The 26,441-nt window shown below is 42.8% G+C and overlaps 1 protein-coding gene across 4 annotated transcripts in view; it reads left to right on the forward strand.

The window, feature by feature from the left end:
- FUT8 (fucosyltransferase 8) overlaps positions 1 to 26,441 on the forward strand; it is a 201,212-nt gene that overhangs the window by 104,325 nt on the left and 70,446 nt on the right. For all 4 annotated transcript variants that reach the window (XM_056545654.1, XM_056545653.1, XM_056545656.1 and 1 more), the window contains 3 exons: positions 12,460 to 12,578; positions 18,663 to 18,831; positions 24,291 to 24,405. In XM_056545654.1, coding sequence (XP_056401629.1) covers positions 12,460 to 12,578; positions 18,663 to 18,831; positions 24,291 to 24,405 — 403 coding nt within the window. The remainder of the gene's footprint in view (positions 1 to 12,459; positions 12,579 to 18,662; positions 18,832 to 24,290; positions 24,406 to 26,441) is intronic.

Below are 26,441 nucleotides of genomic sequence, written 5' to 3' on the forward strand. Positions count from 1 at the left end.
ATTTAGGGCTGTGCGGCCCCCCAAAGAAATGTCACCCCACCATTACTGACCCACCGCCAAACCGGTCATGCTGGAGGATGTTGAAGGCAGCAGAACGTTCTCCACGGCGCCTCCAGACTATCACGTCTGTCACGTGAGCTCAGTGTGAACCTGCTTTCATCTGTGAAGAGCACAGAGCGCCAGGGGGGAATTTGTGAATCTTAGTGTTCTCTGGCAAATCCCAAAACCCAAACGTCCTGCATGGTGTTGGGCTGTAAGTACAACCCCCACCTGTGGACATCGGGCCCTCATACCACCCTCTTGGAGTCTGTTTCTGACAATTTGAGTGGACACATGCACATTTGTGGCCTGCTGGAGGTCATTTTGCAGGGCTCTGGCAGTGCTCCTCCTGCTCCTCCTTGCACAAAGGCGGAGGTAGTGGTCCTGCTGCTGGGTTGTTGCCCTCCTACGGCCTCCTCCACGTCTCCTGATGTACTTGCCTGTCTCCTGGTAGCGCCTCCATGCTCTGGACACTACGCTGACAAACATGTGCATGTTATATTTCTGGCACAGCTTAATAAAAGTGATTTCCTGGGGTATCATTTGGGTGCCCACGGTTGTCTTCAACATTCCAAAAACATATCAATAGATGTGAACAGGTTCTTTATGAAATTGTCCCCGTTAGGAAAGGGAAATTAGATCATTAAGCCCATTGCGGACATGAACTGATGCTAATGGTGACAGTCTGTAGCTGTCATTGATAGAGCCTGGTCCAGCCAGGCTTTACCAATGGATCGCAGAGCACACAGATCGATGGAGTTCAATAGAATCTAATGATTCCTCTTAAGGGGACTAAAAGTGTAAACAAAAAAAAAAGTTTAATAAAACATTAAGACACATTAACCCCTTCCATATCAAGAATTCAAACCACCCTTTTCCTATAAAAAAAAGTACAAATAAAAAAAATATACATATTTGGTATCGCTGCCTGCGTAATTGCATGAACTATTTAAATATAGCATATATCCCATATGTTAAATGATGTAAATGTAGAAAAAAAAATACTACACCCCAGTATTGCTATTTTTTTTATAATGTGCACAAAAATGTAAGAAGCGATAAACCCCATCAGGACCTGAGACCCCTCCCGCACAACCCCCCCCCCCCCCCCCCCCATGTCGGCGATCACCACAAATCGTCGGTCAATTCAGACCGGCGATTCCGGGTCAATCGGGTCTCTAGTGTCCCGGAAAAGAAGGGTGACTGGTACTGTTCGAGACAGCGCCAGTCACCCTTGCCCAGCAAGAGTGAGGTGGCACGGGTACCACCTCACGATCGCGCAATCGGTCGGCCGCCCGAGAACAGCCAACTAATCACGGGACCTGCTGGATGGTGACTGGCAGCGTCCCGGCGGCGGAGGAGGTCCCTTACCTTATCCGATGGGTGGCGGTGGTCCCTGGAGGCAGCGGCAAGGGTCCAGGCAGCTGCAGGAGGTAAGCGCTCTTTGCCTCCTGTTGTTGCTTAGCAACAACTCCCAGCATGCACAGCCAAAGGGCATGCTGGGAGTTGTAGTTTTGCAACAGCTGGAGGCTCAACTACAACTCCCGGCATGCCCCTTGGCTGTCTGTGCATGCTGCGAGTTATAGTTATGCTACAGCTCGAGGCACATTTTTTCTATGAAAAAGTGTACCTCCAGCTGTTGCATAACTATAATTCCCAGCATGCACAGACAGCCAAAGGGCATGCTGGGAGTTGTAGTTGTGCCTCCAGCTGTTGAAAAACTACAACTCCCAGCATGCACTGACAAACCGTACATGCTGGGAGTTGTAGTTTTGCAACAGCTGAAGGCACACTGGTTGCAAAACACTGAGTTAAGTAACAAACTCTGTGTTTCGCAATCAGTGGGCCTCCAGCTGTTGCATAACTACAACTCCCAGCAGGTATGGTCTGTCAGTGCATGCTGGGGTTTGCACCCCCTTCCCCCATGTGAATGTACAGGGTACATTCACACAGGCAGGGGTTTAGTGAGTTTCCCACTGCAAGTTTGAGATGCGGCAAATTTTCCGCCGAAGCTCAAACACTACACAAAAAAAAAAAGAGTAAAACGCTACATATGCATTTACCCTTACACAGTTAGGGTACAGCAGTGTTTCCAAAACTGAGCCTCCAGCTGTTGCAGGGCAAAAACTCCCAGTATTGCTGGACAGCCACTGACTGTCCAGGCATGCTGGGAGTTTTGAAACAGCTGGAGGCACCCTGTTTGGGAAACACTACCGTAGGGTATTTTGGTGGCAGAGGCAAGTGTAATGCTTGCATCCGGTTCTGTCCCTATGCAAATCCCTCATTTAGGCCTCAAATGCGCATGGTGCTCTCTCACTCCAGAGCCCTGTGATATTTCAAGGCAACCGTTTAGTGCCACATATGGGGTATTTCCCTATTCGGGAGAAATTGCGTTACAAGTTTTGGGGGACTTTTTCTCCTTTTACCCCTTATGAAAAGGTAAAGTTGGGGTCTACAATAGCATTTTAGTGTAAAAAATTTTTTTTTTACACTAACATGCTGCCCCAAAGCTTTCATTTTCACAAGAGGTAAAAGAAAAAAAAGACCTCCAAAATTTGTAACGCAATTTCTCCTGAGTCCGGAAATACCCTATATGTGGATGTAAAGTGCTCTGCGGGCGCACAACTGTGCCCAGGAGTGAGAGGGCACCATGTACATTTGAGGCCTATATTAGTGACTTGCACAGGGGTGGCTGCTGGTTACAGCGGTTCTGACATAAATGGAAAAAAAACACCCACATGTGACCACATTTTGGAAACTACACCCCTCACGGAAAGTAACAAGGGGTATAGTGAGCTGGTGTTACCCCAAATTTTTCTTTTTCACTAGGGTTAATAGGAAAAAATCCCCTCAAAATATGTAACCCCATTTTTTCTAAGTAAGGAAATACCCCATATGGGGATGTTAAGTGCTCTGCGGGCGCACTACAGGGCTCAGAAGGGAAGGATTAAAATTTGTTTTTTGGAGAGAGAATTTAGCTGGTATTGAAGGCCATGTGCGTTTACAAAGCCCCCATGGTGCCAGAACAGGACCCCCCCCCCCACACATTTGACCCCATTTTGGAAACTAAACCCCTCACGGAACGTAACAAGGGGGGCAGTGAGCATTTACACCCCACAGGTGTCTGACAGATTTTTTGAACAGGGGTCCATGAAAATGGAAAATTCATTTGCACAGCCCACTGTTCCAAAGATCTGTCAAACGCCAGTGGGGTTTAAATGCTCACTGCACCCCTTGTAACATTCTGTGAGGGGTGTTATTTCTGCAATTTGGTTAAATGTGGGGGATCCACTGTTCTACCACCACGGGGGCTTTGTGAACGCACATGGCCACTGACTTCTATTCCAACCAAATTCTTTCTCCAAAAGCCCAATGGCCCTCCTTCTCTTCTGAGCCCTGTAGTGGGCCTGCAGAGCACTTAACATCCACATATGGGGTATTTTCATATTCAGGAGAAATTGGGTTACAAATTTTTTTTTTGGGGGGGGGGGGGGGGCATTTTCTCCTATTACTCCTAGCATTTTAAAAAATAAAATTTTTAATTTTCACGTCCAACTTTAGCGAAAATTTGTCAATCACTGTGGGGTGTTAAGGCTCACTATACCCCTTGTCATGTTCCTTGAGGGGTCTAGTTTCCCAAATAGTATGCCATGTGTTTTATTTTTTTTCTGCTTTTCTGGCACCGAGGGAGCTTCCTAATTGCGATATTTCCCCCCAAAACCATTTCAGCAAAATTTGCTCTCCAAAAGCCCAATGTCGCTCCTTCCCTTCTGAGCCCTCTAGTGCACCCACAGAGCACTTTTCATCCACATATGGGGTATTTCCTTACTCAAGAGAAATGGGGTTACAAACTTTGTGGGGGCTTTTTTTTGCCTTATTACTCCTTGTGAAAATGAAGAATTTGGGGTAACACCAGTATTTTAGTGAAAAAAATGAAATGTTTCATTTTCATGTCCCAATTTAACAAAAGTTTGTCAATCACCTGTAGGGTGTTAAGGCTCACTGTACACCTTTTTACGTTTCTTGTGGGGTGTAGTTTCCCCAAATAGTGTGCAAAATGGAGAGGGGGGGGGGGTTGCTGTTGTGACACCATGGGGGCTTCCTAAATGCGGCATGCCCCCCCAAAACCCATTTCAGCAAAATTTGCTCTCCAAAATCCCATTGTGGCTCCTTCCCTTCTGAGCCCTGTAGTGCACTCTCAGAGCACTTTACATCCACATATGAGGTATTTCCTTGGGTCTACAAGAATATGTAAGTGTGAGAAGTGAAGATCTTGAATTTTCTCCTCCACCTTGCTGCTATTCCTGTGAAACACCTAAAGGGTTAACAAACTTTCTGAATGTCATTTTGAATACTTTGAGGGGTGCAGTTTTCATAATGGGGTCATTTATGGGGTATTTCTAATATTGCCCTTAAAATCCACTTCAAAACTGAACTGGTCCCTAAAAAATTCAGATTTTGAAATTTTCATGAAAAATTGGAAAATTGCTGCTATACTTTGAAGCCCTCTGATGTCTTCAAAAAGTAAAAACATGTCAACTTTATGATGCAAACATAAAGTAGACATATTGTATATGTGAATCAATATATAATTTTATTTGGAATATCCATTTTCCTTACAAGCAGAGAGCTTCAAAGTAAAAAAAAAAAAAAATGCTCAATTTTCAAATTTTTCATGAAATTTTGGAGTTTTTTACCAAGAAATGATGCAAGTATCGCCGAAAATTTACCACTAACATAAAGTAGAATATGTCACGAAAAAACAATCTCGGAATCAAATTCATAAGTGTAAAAGCATCCCAGAGTTATTAATGCTTAAAGTGACAGTGGTCTGATGTGAAAAAAATGCTTTGGTCCTTGAAGGGGTACTCCACTGTAAAACATCTTATTTTAAATCAACTGGTGCCGGAAAGTTAAACAGATTTGTAATTTACTTCTATTTAAAAATCTTAATCCTTCCTGTACTTATCAGCTGCTGTTTGCTCCACAGGAAGTTCTTTTCTTTTTGGATTTTCTTTCTCTCTGACCACAGTGCTCTCTGCTGATACCTGTGTCAATTTTAGGAACTGTCCAGAGTAGGAGCAAATCAATATAGCTAACCTGTCCTCCTCTGGACAGTTCCTGACATGGACAGAGGTGTCAGCAAAGAGCACTGTGGTCAGACAGCAAGAAAATTCCAAAAGAAAAGAACTTCCTCTGTAGCCTACAAAATACCAAGAAGCAGATGCGTTTATATGGATCAAAAATGTATACTTTATTACAAGAATTTAGACATAGAATTAAAAAAAACTATATATTATAAGATCAATAAAAATCACAAAATGACAGAAGGAAAAATTCCAAAAATACTGGTCCAGTGGACCAGAACCGAATGGTGGGGGCTAGGACAAATAGAAAAATATACATATGGTAACTGGGTCAATAAGTGATGTCTGAATAACTGACACCAAAAAGTAGCAAATTGACAGCGTAAGATAAAGTGCAATCAACAAAGTACTGTTAGACCACTGTTAGAGGAAGTTGTACTCACCTGTCCCCGCCGCTCCGGACCGTCACCGCTGCCCGGGATGTCGCTGTCCATCGCTGCGTCCACAAGGTGTCCCCGACGCTCCGGTAAGGCCTCTGCTTCCCCGGCATCCTTGCGCTCCGTCGACGCCATCACGTCGCTACACACGCCGCTCCTATTGAATGACGGGACGGCGTGCGCAGCGACGTGAGGACTACGATGGAAAGTGCCGGCGAGGGAGGGGATCCCGAAGAGGACGCGCCGGAGCCCCGAGGACAGGTAAGAGACATCACCGGAGCTCACGGGGCACCGTAAATGGCTATTCGGCGGCAGCTGAAGCAGTCTGCGCTGCCGGAAAGCCGTTTATGCGATGGCCCCGACATAAAAAAGCATTGTATGTTGATGCTGCCTTCAACATGCGATGGACTCTGAGAGTGATCGTATGCTGAAATTATCGTATGTCGGGGCCATCGTAGGTCGAGGGGTCACAAATGAGAGAAAAAAGTGTGGAACATATAAGAGCTTAAAATACAATATACACAACTGCATGTGAACAACAAGCATATATCAGCATGGTAACTAACATTGCATACAACCTGATGTATAGGGCCTAGCCAGCCACCGGACCCGACATTTTAACTTCGAGCCCATAACCCCTTTCTAATAGAGTGGAGATGTCCTTTGAAAGCCTTTCGTCTGGAGATGAAGCAGAACCTGTGTTCAGTGTTTTGTTTGTCTGTTCTCCGATTGCTCTCGGCGAACTGAGTTCAGACGTTCATTCCAGAAGGAAACATTAAGAGACTAAAAGACAGAAAAAGGAAACGACACTTAGAACGTATTTTGAGGGAAGGTGATGACTAATATCAATCATCTCTATGCACGAACGCTCCCGTCCTTGTGTTATTAGACTGTCCTAGATGTGGTGCAAGGAAGGTGCCAGCTCCATTATACTACTGTGGTCTCAGTGGGCTACTAAACCACTTTAGAAACCTCTCATATGTCCTTTCATTTCTCTTATGATTCTTTAAAGGAATCTGTCAGCTCTATATCTTGCCTGGAGCTGCAGACGTGGGTAGTTAACTGATAGAGAGGTCAAAAAAGTGATACCTCTTCCCTAGGCCTCAATCACATCCACATCGGAGTCTACATTTGGGACAGAAAACTGAGACTGAGGGTCCACTGCACAACGGAAACAGACAGAGCCTATTGAATTTAATGGGGTTCATCTGCTGTCTATCAGGATCTTACAAGAGCAAAAAATGACCACTTGCTACATTTTTAGATCTGCTAGGGTCCCACCAATTAAATGGATTCTATGATGGAGCTCCAATGCCGATGTGAACATAGCCTTAGCAGATTGCTGTTTTAGAGTTATAAAATCTCGCTTTTCTTATAAGCTGAAGAGTTGTAGAGGCTGGCTGAGCTGCAACATGCATGCCTCCTCCCTCCCTTCCCCTTCTCCGCTCTGCATGATGTACAAAGCTCGAATCCGAGTAAGGAGGGGTGGGGGAGGGAGGAGGCATGCATGCGTCAGCTCAGCACCCCCTTCATAACCCTTCTGGATAAGGAATAAAAAGAAGAGACCAGTGGAGGCCACCTTGTGCGTTATTCAAGTACGGTAACTACATCCCTGTGCAGGGATCACAATTTAGAAAACAATTCCAGTAAAGGTGGCCGCTCCCCTGGAGCACTAATAAAGCAGGTGTATCATCCCTATGTGCTGGGGTATGGCACTGGGGAAACAGCTGCTACCCCGAGGTCGCCCGAGTTTGTAAATAAGTCCTGAGGTATGATTGGAAGAAGGTGAAGGGGAAAAAGAGGTCCTCCACCATATTTCACTGTAGGTACTGTGTTCTTTTCTTTGTAGGCCTAATTCTGTTTTCGGTAAACAGTAGAATGATGTGCTTTACCAAAAAGCTCTATCTTGGTCTCATCTGTCCACAAGATGTTTTCCCAGAAGGATTTCGACTTACTCATGTTAATTTTGGCAAAATGTAGTCTTGCTTTTTTATGTCTTTGTGTTGGCAGTGGGGTCCTCCTGGGTCTCCTCCATAGTGGGGTCCTCCTGGGTCTCCTGCCACAGTGTTTCCTTTCATTTAAATGTCGAACAATAATTCTCGCTGACACTGATGCTCCCTGAGCCTGCAGGACAGCTTGAATATCTTTGGAACTTGTTTGGGGCTGCTTATCCACCCTCTGGACTATCCTGCATTGACACCTTTCATCATTTTTTCTCTTCCATCCATGCCCAGGGAGATAAGCTACAGTGCCATGGGTTGCAAACTTCTTTATAATGTTGTGCACTGTGGACAAAGGCAAATCTAGATCTCTGGAGATGGACTTGTAACCTTGAAATTGTTGATATTTTTCCACAATTTTGGTTCTCAAGCCCTCAGACGGTTCTCTTCTCCTCTTCCTGTTGCCCATGCTTAGTGTGACACACACAGACACACAATGCAAGGACTAAGTGAACTTCTCTCCTTTCTATCTGCTTTCAGGTGTGATTTCTATATAGCCGACACCTGTTACTTGCCCCAGGTGAGTATAAAGGAGCATCACATGCTTGAAACAATCTTATATTTCCACAATTTTGAAACTGTGCCAATGATGTTGTCCAGACCATTTTTGGAGTTTGGTGACATTATGTCCATTTTGCTTTTTTTCCTCTCTTTTTTGGTTTAGTTCCAATACACACAATGGGAATAAACATGTGTATAGCAAAACATGTGTTACTGCAATCCTTTTCTGTGAGAAATACTTCATTTTCTTGAAAAATTTCAGGGGTGACAACACTTACGGCCATGACTGTGTTTGTGTGTGTGTGTGTAGATAGATAGATAGAGAGAGATATAGATACCGTATTTTTCGCCGTATAAGACGCACTTTTTCTTCCCCAAAACTGGGGGGGAAAAGTCGGTGCGTCTTATACGGCGAATACACCCCTATCGCGGCGGTCCCTGCGGCCATCAACGGCCGGGACCCGCGGCTAATACAGGACATCACCGATCGCGGTGATGCCCTGTATTAACCCTTCAGACGCGGCGATCAAAGCTGACCGCCCAGTCTGAAGGGAAAGTAACACTAACCCGGCTGTTCAGTCAGGCTGTTCGGGACCGCCGCGATTTCACCGCCGTGGTCCCGAACAGCCCGACTGAATAGCCGGGTTAGTGCTTACAGGACACCTGGGGGGGACCTTACCTGCCTCCTCGGTGTCTTCTCCGTTCAGGGATCCGCTGTATGGCCGGCGCTCTCCTTCCTCGTCGTCGCGTACGTGCGTCGGCGTGCGTGACGACGTGATGGCGGCGACGGAGAGCGCGGATACCCGGCCGGCAGCAGAGACGTTCCGGAGCGACGGGGACACAGCGACAGCGATGGAGCGACATCCAGGGCAGCGGTGACGGGTCCGGAGCGGCGGGGACACGTGAGTATTACCATCTCCTGCAGTGGTCTTCAATCTGCGGACCTCCAGATGTTGCAAAACTACAACTCCCAGCATGCCCGGACAGCCAACGGCTGTCCGGGCATGCTGGGAGTTGTAGTTTTGCAACATCTGGAGGTCCGCAGGTTGAAGACCACTATTGGGTTCAAAATCTTTATTTTTTTAGATTTTGCCCCTAAAAATTGAGTGCGTCTTATACGCCGGTGCGTCCTATAGGGCGAAAAATACGGTAGATATAGATAGATATAGAGATATATATAGAGAGATATATATATATATATATAGAGAGAGAGAGAGAGAGAGAGAGAGAGAGAGAGAGAGAGAGAGAGAGAGAGAGAGAGAGAGAGAGAGAGAGAGAGAGAGAGAGAGAGAGAGAGAGAGAGAGAGAGAAATATATATATATATATTTATGTATAGTAGCAGAATAACGCGTTTCAGGGGTACACTCCCCCTTCTTCAGCACTGGATACTTTATATACTTGGGAGACTACCCGGACCTTGTGTGAAGGTCTTTTTCCTCTTCACCTTCTTCCTCTATGACTCTTGAGTTTATACCCCCTGGATGCAAAACTACAACTCCCAGCATGCCCGGACAGCCAAAGGCTGTCCGGGCATGCTGGGAGATGTAGTTTTGCAACAGCTGGAGGAACTTTTAAGAAAACACTGGTCTATTGAAATTCCATGATGATTTCCCTGAAGCCTGCAGGCGGTTATATCTTCTTCGTGCCCTCAACGCAGCTGCTTTCTCCTTTCTGTTCACTTGTAAAGATGTGTAAATGTCAGTGCAATGGTTTCCTATTAATACGGTGTCTGCAGACTGTAGGGGGCACTTGTTGCTATGGCTGTATGGGGCCTTTTAGCCTCTTTTCAACGACTCTCATAGAAATAAATACATTTTCCTCTGCAGCAGATTTCTATACTCTCTTTAACTACCTGACATGGATGATCTGCAAGCCAGGTAGAACGCACCTCGAAATATACTGCTATCTCCCTCACCTATTTTATTTCCTCCTCTATTTTATTGCATTTACCTGTTTGTGTTGCTTTTATTGCCACGACTACAAAATCAAGACTCTTGTAGTGGTTTAAATGAGAGTATTAGACACAGAACACCACAATATATAGGATTGTCCCAGACCCTCAGTGCACCTTATTGCAGTTATACAGTTATCGGTTGTATACTGACCCTTCATCCCCCCCCCCCACCCCCCCCCATGCACTTTTTTGATATGGTTAGTAACACATACTTTGTGATTTAAGGGTGTGTAGCTACGATGCTCCTTGCATGTTTTTAGAATTTCCAAATTCCCTGTATTTTAAACATGATTTAAATAAAGTGATTCTTTTTTTCAGTAGCTATTGTCCTTTTTCTTTGTGTCAAATGGTTTAACTTAGTGTCCAGCCCACGGGACCGTTGTTTTGATCCTTCTCCCGATACATTTCTAACCATTACCGCCTATTCGTGCATGTTTTATGCCCTACTCCCGCCTGCCCACTCCAGCACCATATGTGTCCAGTCGTTCCCACTCCCGCAACGTGGGTCCAATCTTGGCCGCTCCCGCGACATGTGTGTCCGATTCTGCCCACTCCCGCAACGTGTGTCTGATTCTGCCCGCAGCATGGGTGTCTTATCCTGCCCACTCCCGCAACGTGTGTCTGATTCTGCCCGCAGCATGGGTGTCTTATCCTGCCCACTCCCGCAACGTGTGTCTGATTCTGCCCGGCGCATGGGTGTCTGATCCTGCCCGCTCCCGCGATGTGGGTCTTATCCTACCCACTCCCGCGATGTTTGTCTGATCCCGCCCGCTCCGGCACCATATGTTTCCAGTCGTTCCCACTACCGCAACGTGGGTCCAATCGTGCCCGCTACCACGACATGTGTGTCCGATTCTGCCCACTCCCGCGACATGTGTCCAATCGTTCTCACTCCCGCAACGTGTGTCCAATCGTGTCCGCTCCCACGATGAATTTCTAACCTTTACCGCCTATTCGTGCATGTTTTATGTCCTACTCCCGCCTGCCCACTCTGGCACCATATGTGTCCAGTCGTTCCCACTCCCGCAACGTGGGTCCAATCGTGCCCGCTCCCGCGACATGTGTGTCAAATAGTGCCCACTCCCGCGACCTGTGTCAAATAGTGCCCACTCCCGCGACCTGTGTCAAATAGTGCCCACTCCCGTGACGTGTTTCCAATCGTTCTCACTCCCGCAATGTGTGTCCAATCGTGCCTGCTCCCACGACGTGTATCCGATTCTGCCCACTCCCACGATGTGTGTCCGATCCTGCCCGCATCATGGGAGTCTAATCCTGCCCGCTCCCGCGACGTGTGTCTGATCCAGCCCGCAGCTGCGACATATGTGTCTGATTCTGCCCGCGACATGTGTCTAATCCTGCCCTCTCCCGCAAACGTAGGAATGTACAGACACTAGGGTGTAATGCTCTGCTCATACTTCCATGTGTATAGCAGTGTACAGACTAGGGTGCAATGCTCTGCTCATACTTCCATGTGTATAGCAGTGTACAGACAAGGGTGCAATGCTCTGCTCATTCCCCCATGTGTATAGCAGTGTACAGACTAGGGTGCAATGCTCTGCTCATTCCCCCATGTGTATAGCAGTGTACAGACTAGGGTGCAATGCTCTGCACATTCCCCCATGTGTATAGCAGTGTACAGACTAGGGTGCAATGCTCTGCTCATTCCCCCATGTGTATAGCAGTGTACAGACTAGGGTGCAATGCTCTGTACATACCCCCATGTGTATAGCAGTGTACAGACTAGGGTGCAATGCTCTGCTCATACCCCCATGTGTATAGCAGTGTACAGACTAGGGTGCAATGCTCTGCTCATTCCCCCATGTGTATAGCAGTGTACAGACTAGGGTGCAATGCTCTGCACATTCCCCCATGTGTATAGCAGTGTACAGACTAGGGTGCAATGCTCTGTACATACCCCCATGTGTATAGCAGTGTACAGACTAGGGTGCAATGCTCTGCTCATACCCCCATGTGTATAGCAGTGTACAGACAAGGGTGCAATGAATTTTGGGCCTCAGAATGTACAGTATAGATTATATTTTGCCAGAAGGGAATGTGTATTCTACTGCAGGGGTCTGTTATTTGTTTGGGGGCCAACCGGGCATTAGGTTTTCAACACGCTGATTGTTTTGCTCTAAAGTAAAATAAGTTACCCCGCTAGAGGAACATATGCGCGCTAGCCCTGACCATACATATGTGTGTATGTATATATATATATATATATATATATATATATATATATATATATATATATGAGGGGGATCGGGAGGGACGTCGTCTAATTCATACGGCCTTAGAAGAGAAACCTGTATAAGTCGCCATAAATCGATGTCCCTTTCCATAAACGTTATGAATTATTTTGGGTCATCAGCCGTTTTCTATGTGCGGTACATTCAGGCCTCCTTGGGGTTACTAATATGACCTTCATCTTGTTTTTTAGGATACCTGAAGGTCCAGTGGAGCAGGGAGCAGCAGCCGGAAGGATACGGGCATTAGAAGAGCAACTCCTGAAGGCCAAAGAACAGATAGAGATGTATAAGCAACAATCTAGCAGCGCTGGTAAGACGACATCTATATTGTAGTTACTTTATGTTCGAACCATTTAGACAAAATGTCCCTGTCAGGAGACCGAGCGAGTAGACGCAGGTCCAGTGCACTTCACTACCCGGCTCACAGCTGTCCAGCCCCATTGTAAGTCTATGAGGCTCTACAGACAAGCTGTTTCACCCCCTGCTCATTCTCCTGATCGGTGGGTGGCTCAGCACTGAGACCCCAACCAGTCAAAAGTTTTGATATCTCTCTGTGACATGTCAAAAGTTTTATTAATTAAATTTCTATTTTTATGACAGGTAGGCTTTAAAGCTGTCCAAAGACATAAGGGTTGGGTTGGCTGGTTATGCCAAAAGCTTCATAACGCTTCTATATATTACTCACTGGGTAACGCAGCTGTTTTACATGTCTTAATGTGTCTAGCTTCTGTATTTGGCTCACAAATCCCTCTTGTTCTGCTGCTCACTCATTCTGACATCCACTGTCAGGAAGGGGTGTGTCCAAGGCAAGAACTGAGCCCGCCCTCACTCACCATGCACTCCCTCCCTCCCTGAGTCTGCTGTGCTGTGCTGGGTCTCTTCATACAGTCACAGCAGGCTCCTCTGTAACCCCCTCCTCTCCGTTTTCATGCAAGACAGGAGTGAGCACAGAGGAGTGCTAGTCCCACCCTCACGTCCTTGACTTTGTCCTATCATAGGGTAGTGGTAGATGAGAAACAAGACCTTTTTTTTTATTTCAGGTGCTGACAACTTGTTCACACTTAGTGAAAAAATAAACCAAGGAATCCTTAAGATGTCCTTAGTCAAGAAGTTTATTTATAAAAAAAAATAAAATACAGCAGGATGATGCGTTTCGAGTGTAGCCCCCTCTTCCTCAGATCAGCAATCATGTGCTTCAGCTAGGACAAAGATGATGCTGCAGTCGGACAGGATTATGTTCTGGATGGTATAAAATATAGAGATAAAATATTTTTTATGAAGTATATTACAAAAGTTCATGTTTTGCCAAGATGTACAACACATAAAAGGTATTTGAATCAGAATTAAAAAGTCCAGGTATATCTGGGTATTTTCAGTGTAAGGCTAGAATGCAAATAACTTAAAGGGGTACTCCACTGGAAAACTATTTTTATTTTTTTTAAATCAACTGGTGCAAAAAAGTTGAACAGATTTGTAAATTACTTTTATAAAAAAAAATCTTAATCCTTCCAGTACTTATCAGCTGCTGTATGCTCCACAGGAAAATTTATTTTCTGTCTGACCACAGTGCTCTCTGCTGACCCCTCTTTCCATGTCAGGAACTTTCCAGAGTAGAATAGATTTGCTATGGGGATTTGCTCCTACTCTGGACAGTTCCTGACACAGACAGAGGTGGCAGCAGAGAGCACTATGTTCACACAGAAAATAAAAAAGAAAATAGCTTCCTGTGGAGCATACAGCAGCTGATAGGTACTGGAAGGATTAAGATTTTTAAATAGAAGTAATTTGCAAATCTGTTTAACTTTTTGCCACCATTTGATTTAAAAAAAAATGTGTTTTCCACCGGAGTACCCCTTTAAAATTAATGCTGAAAAGCTGCAAGAAGCACACAACACATGCATACGAAAATGCTTGTTAAGGAGGTTATATATACCAAATACACCACTTAAGGTAGGGAAGTTATCTAGACAAGCTGACGGCGGGTACGTTTTCATGGTGGGATTGCACTTCGCTCCCCAGTCAGTTGCCTGAGCCTCTCCATAGGCCATAACAAGTAAAGCGTGCTGCCGCAGCGGGTCTTAGGACCGAAGCACAGTGCAACCTAGACTTTTAACATGTCAAAGTTTTATTCAAATGTCAGAAAATGCTTTAAAGGGGTACTCCGGTGGAACACTTTTTTTTTTTAATCAACTGGTGCCAGAAAGTTAAACAGATTTGTAAATTACTTCTATTAAAAAATCTTAATCCTTCCAGTGCTTATTAGCTGCTGAATACTACAGAGGAAATTCTTTTCTTTTTGGAACACAGAGCTCTCTGCTGACATCACGACCACAGTGCTCTCTGCTGACATCTCTGTCCATTTTAGGAACTGTCCAGAGCAGCATATGTTTGCTGTGGGGATTTTCTCCTACTCTGGACAGTTCTTAAAATGGACAGAGATGTCAGCAGAGAGCACTTGTGGTTGTGATGTCAGCAGAGAGCACTGTGTTTCAAACGGAAAATCATTTCCTCTGTAGTATTCAGCAGCTAATAAGTACTGGAAGGATTAAGATTTTTTTTTATATAGAAGTAATTTACAAATCTGTTTTTAACTTTCTGGCACCAGTTGATTAAAAAAAAAAAAAAAAAAAAGTGTTCCACCGGTGTACCCCTTTAAACCTCTGTAGTATTCAGCAGCTAATAAGTACTGGAAGGATTACGATTTTTTATATAGAAGTAATTTACAAATCTGTTTTAACTTTCTGGCACCAGTTGATAAAAAAAATAAATAAATAAATAAAATAAATAAATAAAAAGTGTTCCACCGGTGTACCCCTTTAAAGCATTTTCTGACATTTGAATAAAACTTTGACATGCTAAAAATAATTTCCTCTGTAGTATTCAGCAGCTAATAAGTACTGAAAGGATTAAGATTTTTTTTTATATAGAAGAAATTTACAAATATGTTTTAACTTTCTGGCACCAGTTGATTTAAAAAATAAATAAATAAATAAATAAATAAAAAGTGTTCCACCGGTGTACCCCTTTAAAGCATTTTCTGACATTTGAATAAAACTTTGACATGTTAAAAATAATGTCCTCTGTAGTATTCAGCAGCTAATAAGTACTGGAAGGATTAAGATTTTTTTTTATATATAGAAGTAATTTACAAATATGTTTTAACTTTTTGGCACCAGTTGATAAAAAAAAAAAATATATATATAAATAAATAAAAAGTGTTCCACCGGTGTACCCCTTTAAAGCATTTTCTGACATTTCAATAAAACTTTGACATGCTAAAAATAATTTCCTCTGTAGTATTCAGCAGCTAATAAGTACTGGAAGGATTAAGATTTTTTTTTTATATAGAAGAAATATACAAATATGTTTTAACTTTCTGGCACCAGTTGATAAAAAAAAAATAAAATAAAAATTTTAAATAAAAGTTTTCCACCGGAGTACCCCTTTAAAAAAAAAAAATTTGATTCCAAAGTGGGCCAGAAATGAATAGTCTTTTTAGATCAGTGTTTCCCAACCAGGGTGCCTGCGGCTGTTGCAAAACTACAACTCCCAGCATGCCCGGACAGCCGAAGGCTGTCCGGGCATGCTGGGAGTTGTAGTTTTGCAACAGCCGCAGGCACCCTGGTTGGGAAACCCCATCTTAGATTATTCTTTTTACTTGTGTCTTTTATTAGACCATTTAGCTGATGCTCCAGTATAAAGAATGACACATAATAGTCTGTAACGCTTACACTAGTTTCCTCGCTCCTCTGCTCTTCCTGTGGGTTGAGCTCAGGAAATGAACATATTCAGATACAAATAGTCTCTCCGTGCGTTCTGTGTACACGTAGGTTACATCATCTTCTGCCGCTCTCGTCTTTTATCAGCTGCTATGTGTATAGCTCCAGCGTATTCCACATTGCAGGGCGTATAGTGAGGAAAGATATATATATATATATATATATATATATTCCCATATCCGTCCCACACACTTATTCCTTATTCCAGCTTGATCACAATTCATAAAAGACACATATTAAAAGGGGTACTCCGGTGGAAACTTTTTTTTTTTTTTTTTTTTAAATCAACTGGTGCCAGAAAATTAAACAGATTTGTAAATGACTAAATTTATATATTTTTAATTTATTTATATTTATAATTTATGTAAATTATCCTATTAAAATTTTTTTTTTTTACCCTTCCAGTACTTTTTAGCAGCTGTATGCTACAGAGGAAATTGTTTTCTTTTTGAATTTCTTTTTTTGTCTTGTCCACAGTGCTCTCTGTCCATGTCAGGACCTATCCAGAGCAGCATAGGTTTGCAAATGGGGATTTTCTCCTGCTCTGGACAGTTCCTGATACGGGCATCAGGTGTCAGCAGAGAGCACTGTGGACACTGTTTCCTCTGTAGTATACGGCAGCTGATAAGTACTGGAAGGATTAAGATTTTTAATAGAAGTCATTTACAAATCTGTTTAACTTTCTGGCACCAGTTGATTTAAAAAAAAAAAAAAATGTTTTTCCACCGGAGTACCCCTTTAAGGCATGTTGCCTTTACCACAAACATACAATGTGTCTATACGGATGGATCAGGTAAGTGATTTGTGTAAGCATTGCTTCCTCGATGACGACAGTGATCTCCTACAAAGAGTTAAAGGGGTACCTTGCTTTATTAATTTATTTATTTTTTATCAACTAATGCCAGAAAGTTGAACAGATTTGTCAACTACTTCAATTGAAAAATCTTAATCCTTCCAGTACTTATCAGCTGCTGTATGCTCCACAGGAAGTACTTTTCTTTTTGAATTTCCTTTCTACCTGACCACTGTGCTCTCTGCTGACACCTCTGTCCATTGTAGGAACTGTCCAGAGCAGGATAGGTTTGCTATAGGGATTTGCTTCTACTCTGGACCATTCCTAAAATGGACAGAGGTGTCAGCAGAGAGCACTGTGGTCAGACAGAAGGGAAATTCAAAAAGAAAAGAACTTCCTGTGGAGCATACAGCAGCTGATAAGTACTGGAAGGATTAAGATTTTTAAATAGAAGTAATTTACAAATCTGTTTAACTTTCTGGCATTAGTTGATAAAAAAAAAAAAATGTTTTCCACTGGAGTACCCCTCGCCTACATAGACATAGGTATAAAGATGAGCATCCTGGTTCCCTGCAGCAGTGACTAGAGGAAGTGTAGTATTCTGTGTTTATCATGTAACCGTATGCAGTGAGCTCCCTCTAGTGGTGGCTGCAGGCGGCCCTAATGTTGTCTGTTACATTTATATTAGTGGAGGGGATTTGTAGCTGTGTATCCAATAAAAACTGAGCCCAGACTGTTAGATTATGTTCACACAGGCGGAACTTCTGCAGAATGTCTTCACGGAATATTCCCCACTGACATTCCACTGCCGCAGAGTCTCATTGATTTTAAAGGAATTCTGCGTCACTGTTCACATGGCAGATTTTCTGCGCCAGATTCAGATTCCGGCGTCTGCAGAAAGAATAGTCCGCTCTCTTCTTTCTGCCGAGTCCGCAACAAAATGCATTGCCGTCTATGAAACGGTGCTTTTCCGAGCGGTCCTAGCACCCGCCGATTAGTCAAATGTGCAAAATATCCACACTTGTTTTTTTTTTGTGGACATTCTGCTAATTTTTCATCTGTGCGAAAGAATTTTGGACCTAAATATGACACGAGATGGCATGTAGTAAAGAAAGAAAAAGAAGGAAAGAAGGCAGAGAACCTCATATTATGACACACTATATGGAGCCACAATTAAAGGGGTACGCCGCTGCTCAGCGTTTGGAACATAGCACGTCATAGCACTACCCCATCATGACATCACGCCCCGCCCCCTCAATGCAAGTCTATGGGAGGGGGCTGTCATGCCCTCTCCCATAGACTTGCATTGCGGGGGCCTGACGTCATGAGGGAGCGGGGCTTTGACGCCACAAGCTCCCGGCTCCAGTGTTCGGAACAGTTTGTTCCAAACGCTGAGCAGCGGAGTACCCCTTTAAGTTGGTATAGTTTGAAAAGGTGTAGTATGGTATAGAATCCGATGAGTCGATTTATCGAAACAATAATCGACAAAATAAACGATTATGAAAATAATTGTTAGTCGTGGCCCCTAGTGGTTGAAGCGTACTTTGGACTTGTTAAAGGACAACTGCAGTGAAAAAAACATATCCCCTATCCGCAGGATGGGGGATAAGTGTCTGATCGTGGGGAGGTTCGTGGGGGACTCCCCGGTATCTCCCGTACGGAGCCACGGCATTGCAGTGCGGTTAATAGGGGATACGTTTATTTTACTGCAGATTTCCTTTAAATTCAACATGTAAACAGGACCTGAATGTTGCTGAATGTTTTTTTTTATTTTTTATTATTAATTAATTTTTATTTATTTTATTTAACTTTTTTACTTTAGTGACTGGTATGGGAAAAGATCATGAAATCTTAAGAAGGGCAATAGATAATGGAGCCAAGGAATTCTGGTATTTTGTCCAAAGTGAACTGAAGAAGTTGAAACATTTGGATCGAAATGAACTCCAAAGACACGTAGATGAATTACTGATCGACATGGGCGATCAGCAAAGGTATGGACTGGGGTTTATCTAAAATGGAAACATTTTGTGTGTGCATATTTATGTATATTACAATTAAAGACCTTTATACACCAATCAGTCATTAAAACTACTTATCTAATGAATAGTTTTCCCTTGTGTCATCAGAACAGCTGACTCATTGAGAAATAATTGCATAGTTTATAAGATAAAGTAGAAAAAAAAAAGACAGGAATCCACTAATTTAACCTATTACGCTACTGCGTTAATCCAGGGGAAATTCCGGAAAAAAAACATTAAGGCAGATCTACTCATTGCACCATACATGAACTCCAAGACCTCTTAAGGGTTTTGTGGGCTATAGTATCAGCAGATCCTTGAAGCTATAAATACCTATTGAAAAGCTTTTCTTTTATTTTAATTTTTTTCTTGCTTTGTACTTCTAGTGCAAAAATTATTTTTCCCCTAGGTCTTTATTAAAATTGTTGTTTACTTTTGCTACTACAAACGATGCAGCTTGCTTTGTGATTTTTGTTTCTCTGATGTAATTGTACACAGCGAATATGGTTCTTTCCTGCAGACTGACTTATATCTGCCCTGCTATCTTTCTTCAGCCTGTGTAAGCTGTTTCTCTGGTATACTTGTACATAATCTATATGATTCTCCCCTGCAGACTTGTATCTGTCCTACTCACATTGTTCAGTCTTTTAGAGCTGTTTCTATGGTATATTTGTACACCGCCTATATAATTCTCTCCTGTAGACTACCTTGTACCTGTCCTACTCACATTCTTCAGCTGGTGTAAGCTGTTTCTCTGGTATGTTTGTACATAACCTATATGATTCTCCCATGCAGACTACCTTGTATCTGCCCTCCTATCTTTCTTCAGCCAGTGTAAGCTGTTACTCTGGTATATTTGTATACAGCCTATATGATTCTCCCCTGTAGACTTCCTTGTGTCTGCCCTCCTCTCATTCTTCAGTCTTTTAGGGCTGTTTCTCTGGTATACTTGTGCATAACCTACGGTATATGATTCACCCCTGCAGACTGCCTTGTATCTGCCCTCCTATCTTTCTTCAGCCGGTGTAAGCGGTTACACTGGTATATTTGTAGACAGCCTATATGATTCTCCCCTGTAGACTGCCTTGTATCTGCCCTACCCAGTGTAAGCTGTTACTCTGGTATATTTGTACGTACCCTATATGATTCTGCCCTCCTATCTTTCTTCAGTTGGTGTAAGCTGTTACTCTGGTATATTTGTACACAGCCTATACGATTCTGCCTTGTAGACTGCCTTGTATCTGCCCTCCTCTCATTCTTCAGTCTGTGAGAGCTTTTTCTCTGGTATATTTGTAAATTGTGTTTTTATATTCCCCCTTCCTGCCGCTATCTCGATTACTAAGAAGGTCCATCTAACTGACTTATCTTTATCTGGATAGCAGCTAAATGGGTAGTAAAGGAAGACTTTTTTGAAAGTTACTTTAACCTTGATAAAGCAAACAATAAAAAATACAGTGCAAAGGTGTCCATAGCCTCTAAGGTCCTGTAAGTTGTTAGGTACAACCTACTTTGATCGTTGTTGTAGGTCATTTTACAGATGCTCAGTCGGATTGATGGGGAATATGGAGGCCAAGCCACCACCTTGATCCCTTTGTTCTGTTTTTCATTCCTGTACAATATTTGCAGTGTGGTCCGGGCATTATCCTACTGAAAGGCCACTGCCACAAGAAAATATCGCTGCCATGAAGAGGGGGAGAATTGGTTTTTACAATGTTTAGCTAGCTGGGCAGGGGACAACGTGGACACCTTGATCGTTCTGCAAAATGTGATGCCCAACAACATCTCGGACCCAGTCTTGTAGACATCACAATTTGGCCCCTGTCAAAGTCGCCCAGTTCCTTACACTTAGCTATTGGCTGCATTCTATAATGCCCTCTGCAGCTTGTCCAGGTCAGATCTTTGAGTTAGAATTGAGAAGCCCTACTCGCTATAACATTATTAGCTGGTTTCTGGGCTACAGAACCAGACTTTACCAATGGCAGCTGCCTTCCTGGCATCCTATTAATGGCGGCCTGTACTCAACTACTTCCATGTCTTAATAGTAGAGTAGAAATGGAAGAACCACAATTGAGCGCAGAAGAAATATACAAGCTTGTATCAAGTAAGAAGAAATGAGTAACTACTCACCAAGGTGTTTAAATGAGAACTGTAGTGCAATATAACTTATCCCCTATCCGAAGGATAGGGGATAAGTTATATTGCACTACAGTTCTCCTTTAAAGGGGTATTCTAGTGAAAAATTATTTCTTTTCATTTCAACTGGCTCCAGAAAGTTAAACAGATTTGTAAATGACATATATATATAAAACTTAATCCTACCAGTACTTATCAGCTGCTGACTTGAGTTTTTTTTTTTTTGTCTGACAACAGTGCTTTCTGCTGACACCTCTGTCTGTCTCAGGAACTGTCCAGAGCAGGAGAGGTAAATGTACGTAAATGTACGTCCTGGTGCGTTAAGTACCACATCACCAGGACGTACATTTACGCCCTGCGTCGTTAAGGGGTTAAATAACTTTGGGGGAGGCACAAGCCAGATAGTACTAAAATCTGGCACGGATCCTATCCTCTGGCAAAAATCCCAAACCTCTTGCCAGCAAATACTAAACTAAAATAGAGTTGATAATGACATGACAGGTCTGTCCGCTGTGTGTAACACCTACCTGCTAGTTTTAGATGCCCCCAGAATGCAGCCAGTTATAAAATACTTGAGACATAATGTTTTTCACACTGTTATGGGTCTGAAGCACAATGGAGTTTTTCTTTTGTTATTTTTCATGCGGCGAGATGTATTCAGATATATAGACGACGTTATAACCAACATAAAGGTCTCACCATGGCATCTAATCATATTTCTACAGAATATAAAGCATTTCATTTTCTATTAGAATGCGGGTGGCGCTTTGAGAAATTCCGTAGCGAGTCCATTAAATGAATTGATAGGTTTCTGCTTACATGAAGCAATTAATCTCGCCAATTGTTTATACCCGATAAGAGCTATTGTGTATAAAGTATTGCAGGAAATCTTTACACTGACATTGTATTGAATTTTGGGTGCCTTGGATCTCCTGGACTATGTTCATTACAGGTTTTCTTACCTATCAACTTTTAAATTGATAAAATCTGAACACTTAGCCCCACATCTTCCCACCCAACCTTAACGATTTCCGGATAATTTGTAGTGGCAACAACATTACAACACTCCAACGAAAATCTGGTGGCACTGCTGGGAAATGGGAAACACTAAATAAATACACCCTGTTCCAAATTATTATGCAAATTATATGTTTCTTATTTACCGAAACATTTATTACATAAATAACAGTCAGCATAATTCTCATGTTATACGAAGTGTGAAGAGGTGCGTGCGGCACTGTGGTTCTACTGGATCAGTGAGACGGGGCTTCTGGGGTTAGCTGTAGTGAAGTGTTGGTGGTGCTCTGATTGCATAGTAATCCAAGTCATACAGTTGATAGAGAATCAAAGGAAAATAGGCACTCACCGGAACTTCAAATCTTCATGCTTTTATTGCATATACAAAATACTCACATACAGTAGCAAGGGAGACAAACAGTAGGGGGGTCTGGGCTAACTTTTTAGGTTGTACAGATCTGAAAATTGTCATTTGTTGTGTTTGCAGCATTTGCTGAAATCAAAAGCTATTTCAATCAAACTTTTATCAACATTTTAACTTTTTAAACATTTTAACAGGTCAAGTTACATTTTACCATAGGACCCCTTACTTGATTGCAGCTTCACAAGTCTTCCATCCATTGAACCTGTGAGGTTTTGGACAGGTTCTGCTTGAATTTCTTTGCAAGATGTCAGAATAGCCTCCCGTAGCTGCTGTTTGGATGTAAACTGCCTCCCACCCTCATAGATCTTTTGCTTGAGGATGCTCCAGAGGTTCTCAATAGGATTGAGGTCAGGGGAGGATGGAGGCCACACCATGACTTTCTCTCCTTTTATCCCCATAGCAGCCATTAATGCAGAGGTATTCTTTGCAGCATGAGATGGTGCATTGTCATGTATGAAGATGATTTTATTACAGAAAGCATAGTTCTTCCTTCTGTACCAGGGAAAAAAAGTGGTCAGTCAGAAACTCCACATACTTTGCAGAGGTCATCTTTACAACTTCGGGGACCCTAATGGGGCCGACCAGCTCTCTTCCCATGATTCCGGCCCAAAACATGACTTTACCACCGCCTTGCTGATGTCGCAGCCTTGTTGGAACAGGGTGGTAGCTCACCAACCCTCCACTACTCCATCCATCTGGACCATCTAGGGTTGCACGGCACTCAACAGGGAACAAGTTTGAAAACTGTTTGAAAATTAGTCTTCATGTATTTTTCTGCCCAATGCAGCTGTTTCTGCTTGTGAGCATTGGTTAGTGGTGGCGAATAGAAGGCTTATGCACAGTTGCAAGACTCTGGAGAACTCTACACCTTGAAGTCCGTGGGACTCCAGAGGCACCAGCAGCTTCAAATATCTGTTTGCTGCTATGTAATGGTATTTTGGCAGCTGCTTTCTTGATCCGATGCATGGATCTGGCAGAAATCTTCCTCAATGTGCCTATATCTGCACGAACCCGTCTGTGCTCTGAATCAGCCACAAATCTTTTAATAGTGTGATGATCATGCTTAAGTTTTCGTGAAATATCTAAAGTTTTCATACCGCATCCAAGGCATAGAACTATTTCACTCTTTTCGTCAGCAGAGAGATACTTTTTCTTTCCCATATTGCTTGAAAATGGTGTCTGCTTAATAATGTGGAACACCCACCTATAGTATTTTTTTAAATTGGGCTCACCTGGCAATCTAATTATCACAGGTGTCCGAGATTGTTTTCAGTGAGCAAAAGAGCCTGAGACACAATTTATCCATGAGTTACACTGAAAAACAAAATATTTAGTCTTTGTGACACTTAAAATAGAATTTTGCATAATAATTTTGAACAGTTTGTATGTGTATATATATATATATGTGTTATGAATCTACAAGAAAGAAAATATATACTAATACAAATCGTGATGGATAATTATGTAGCAAAGGTTAAGGATTTTTATTAAAAATTAGTACAACAATCTTTTACTACGAGGTTATAGAAGGGAAAAGTATACACACAGGACACTTTTAAAGGGGTACTCCGCTGCTCCGCCGGCATCGGGAGCTTGTGACGTCATAGCCCCGCCCCCTCATGATGTCACACCCCGTCCCCTCAATGCAAGTCTATGGGAGGGGGCATGACGGCCCCTCCCATAGACTTGCAATGAGGGGACGGGGCGTGACGTCATGAGGGGCCGGGGCTATGACATCACGAGCTCCCGACGCCGGCTCCCGCGTTCAGAACTACAGCGGAGTACCCCTTTAACTGTAGTGTTTTATTGCCAAAGTCCACCGGATTGTGTTTTTACCATATAATTATCTGCTTCATAGGTCAGTTATGACAGATCTCTACTACCTCAGTCAGACGGATGGTGCAGGCGATTGGCGAGAAAGAGAGGCCAAAGATTTGACCGAACTTGTACAGCGACGGATTGCCTACGTTCAGGTAACCAACTCTGTTTTGCCTTCTCTATATTAATTAGAACTATATAGGCTTCAGGGATAAAGTTTTCGTTCACGATTGTTCAGTGGTCTCCACTTATCCCACTGTATGCAAGAAGCTGGATGCCTCTGCCCCTGGCATCCCTCCATTAACTTAAAACTGGGCGTGGCAGCAGACCTGTCAACAAACTGGATTAAAGGGGTACTCCAGTGGAGAAATTATATATATATATATATATATATATATATATATATATATATATATAATCAACTGATTCCAGAAAGTTAAACAGATTTGTAAATTACTTCTATTTCAAAATCTTAATCCTTCCAGTACTTAGCTGCTGTATGCTCCAGAGCAAGTTCTTTACTTTTTCAATTTCTTTTCTGTCTGACCACAGTGTTCTCTGCTGACACCTCTGTCCATGTCAGGAACTGTCCAGAGCAGGAGAGGTTTGCTATGGGGTTTTTCTCCTGCTCTGGGCAGTTCCTGACATGGACAGATGTGTCAGCAGAGAGCACTGTGGTCAGAAAGAAAGGAAATTCAAAAAGAAAAGAACTTCCTCTGGAGCATACATCAGCTGATAAGTACTGGAAGGATTAAGATTTTTAAATAGAAGTAATTTACAAATCTGTTTGACTTTCTGGCACCAGTTGATTTAAAAGAAAAATGTTTTCTACTGGAGTACCCCTTTAATAATACTGCCTGACCATCAGTGTTTCTCCAAAATGCTTACTTAGTCCAGACAATGTCTAGCACTATTACTTCTTGGGCTGTGTCACATCACAAGGGCACAGATACATGGACAAAATTTCAAAAATGGAATGGCAGCGTATCTGTTCCCCTCTTGATGACCTCAACTTGCTAGTGATTTTTAAGCAATATATATATATTTTAGTTGGACTCTTAAGCAAATTTTTTTTTGTGTTTTTAGGTCTAAGTCCACACACGTATCACACGTATCCTCACACTCGGAAACTGACCCCAAATTAGTAATTGGCTGACTACGATCATGCCATTGAAATCAATGGGCACCGTGCCTGTCGGTCTACGGATCTCATTTTGGACTTTTTGCTGAGAGCACAAACATGATGTGAATCCTGCCTAACAGATTGCTTTGAGTGTCATGACAATACTATGTTAGCAATTATAATATACAGTGGGGCGAAAAAGTATTTAGTCAGCCACCAATTGTGCAAGTTCCCCCATGTCAAAAGATGAGAGAGGCCTGTAATTTTCATCATAGGTATACCTCAACTATGAGAGACAGAATGAGAAAGAAAAATGCATAAAATCACATTGTCTGTCTGATTGTTAAATAATTTATTTGCAAATTATGGTGGAAAATAAGTATTTGGTCAATAACAAAAGTTCATCTCAAAACTTTGTTGTATACCCTTTGTTGGCAATGACAGAGGTCAAACATTTTCTGTAAGTCTTCACAAGGTTTTCACACACTGTTGCTGGTATTTTGCCCCATTCCTCCATGCAGATCTCCTCTAGAGCAGTGATGTTTTGGGGCTGTCGCTGGGCAACACAGACTTTCAACTCCCTCCAAAGGTTTTCTTTGGGGTTGAGATCTGGAGACTGGCTAGGCCACTCCAGGACCTTGAAATGCTTCTTATGAAGCCACTCCTTCTTTGCCTTAGCGGTGTGTTTGGGATCATTGTCATGCTGAAAGACCCAGCCACATTTCATCTTCAATGCCCTTGCTGATGGAAGGAGGTTTTCACTCAAAATCTCACGATACATGGCCCCATTAATTCTTTACTTACACGGATCAGTCGTCCTGGTCCCTTTTCAGAAATACAGCAAAGCATGATGTTTCCACCTCCATGCTTCACAGTAGGTATGGTGTTCTTTGGATGCAACTCAGCATTCTTTCTCCTCCAAACACGAGTTTTTACTAAAACGTTCTTCTTTGGTTTCTTCTGACCATATGAAATTCTCCCAATCCTCTTCTGGATCATCCAAATGCTCTGTTTTCTAATAATTTCTCTTACAGTTGATTTCTTAACACCAAGCTGCTTGCCTATTGC

Source organism: Hyla sarda, chromosome 11 (genome assembly GCF_029499605.1).
Source record: "Hyla sarda isolate aHylSar1 chromosome 11, aHylSar1.hap1, whole genome shotgun sequence".
Taxonomy (NCBI): Eukaryota; Metazoa; Chordata; class Amphibia; order Anura; family Hylidae; genus Hyla; species Hyla sarda.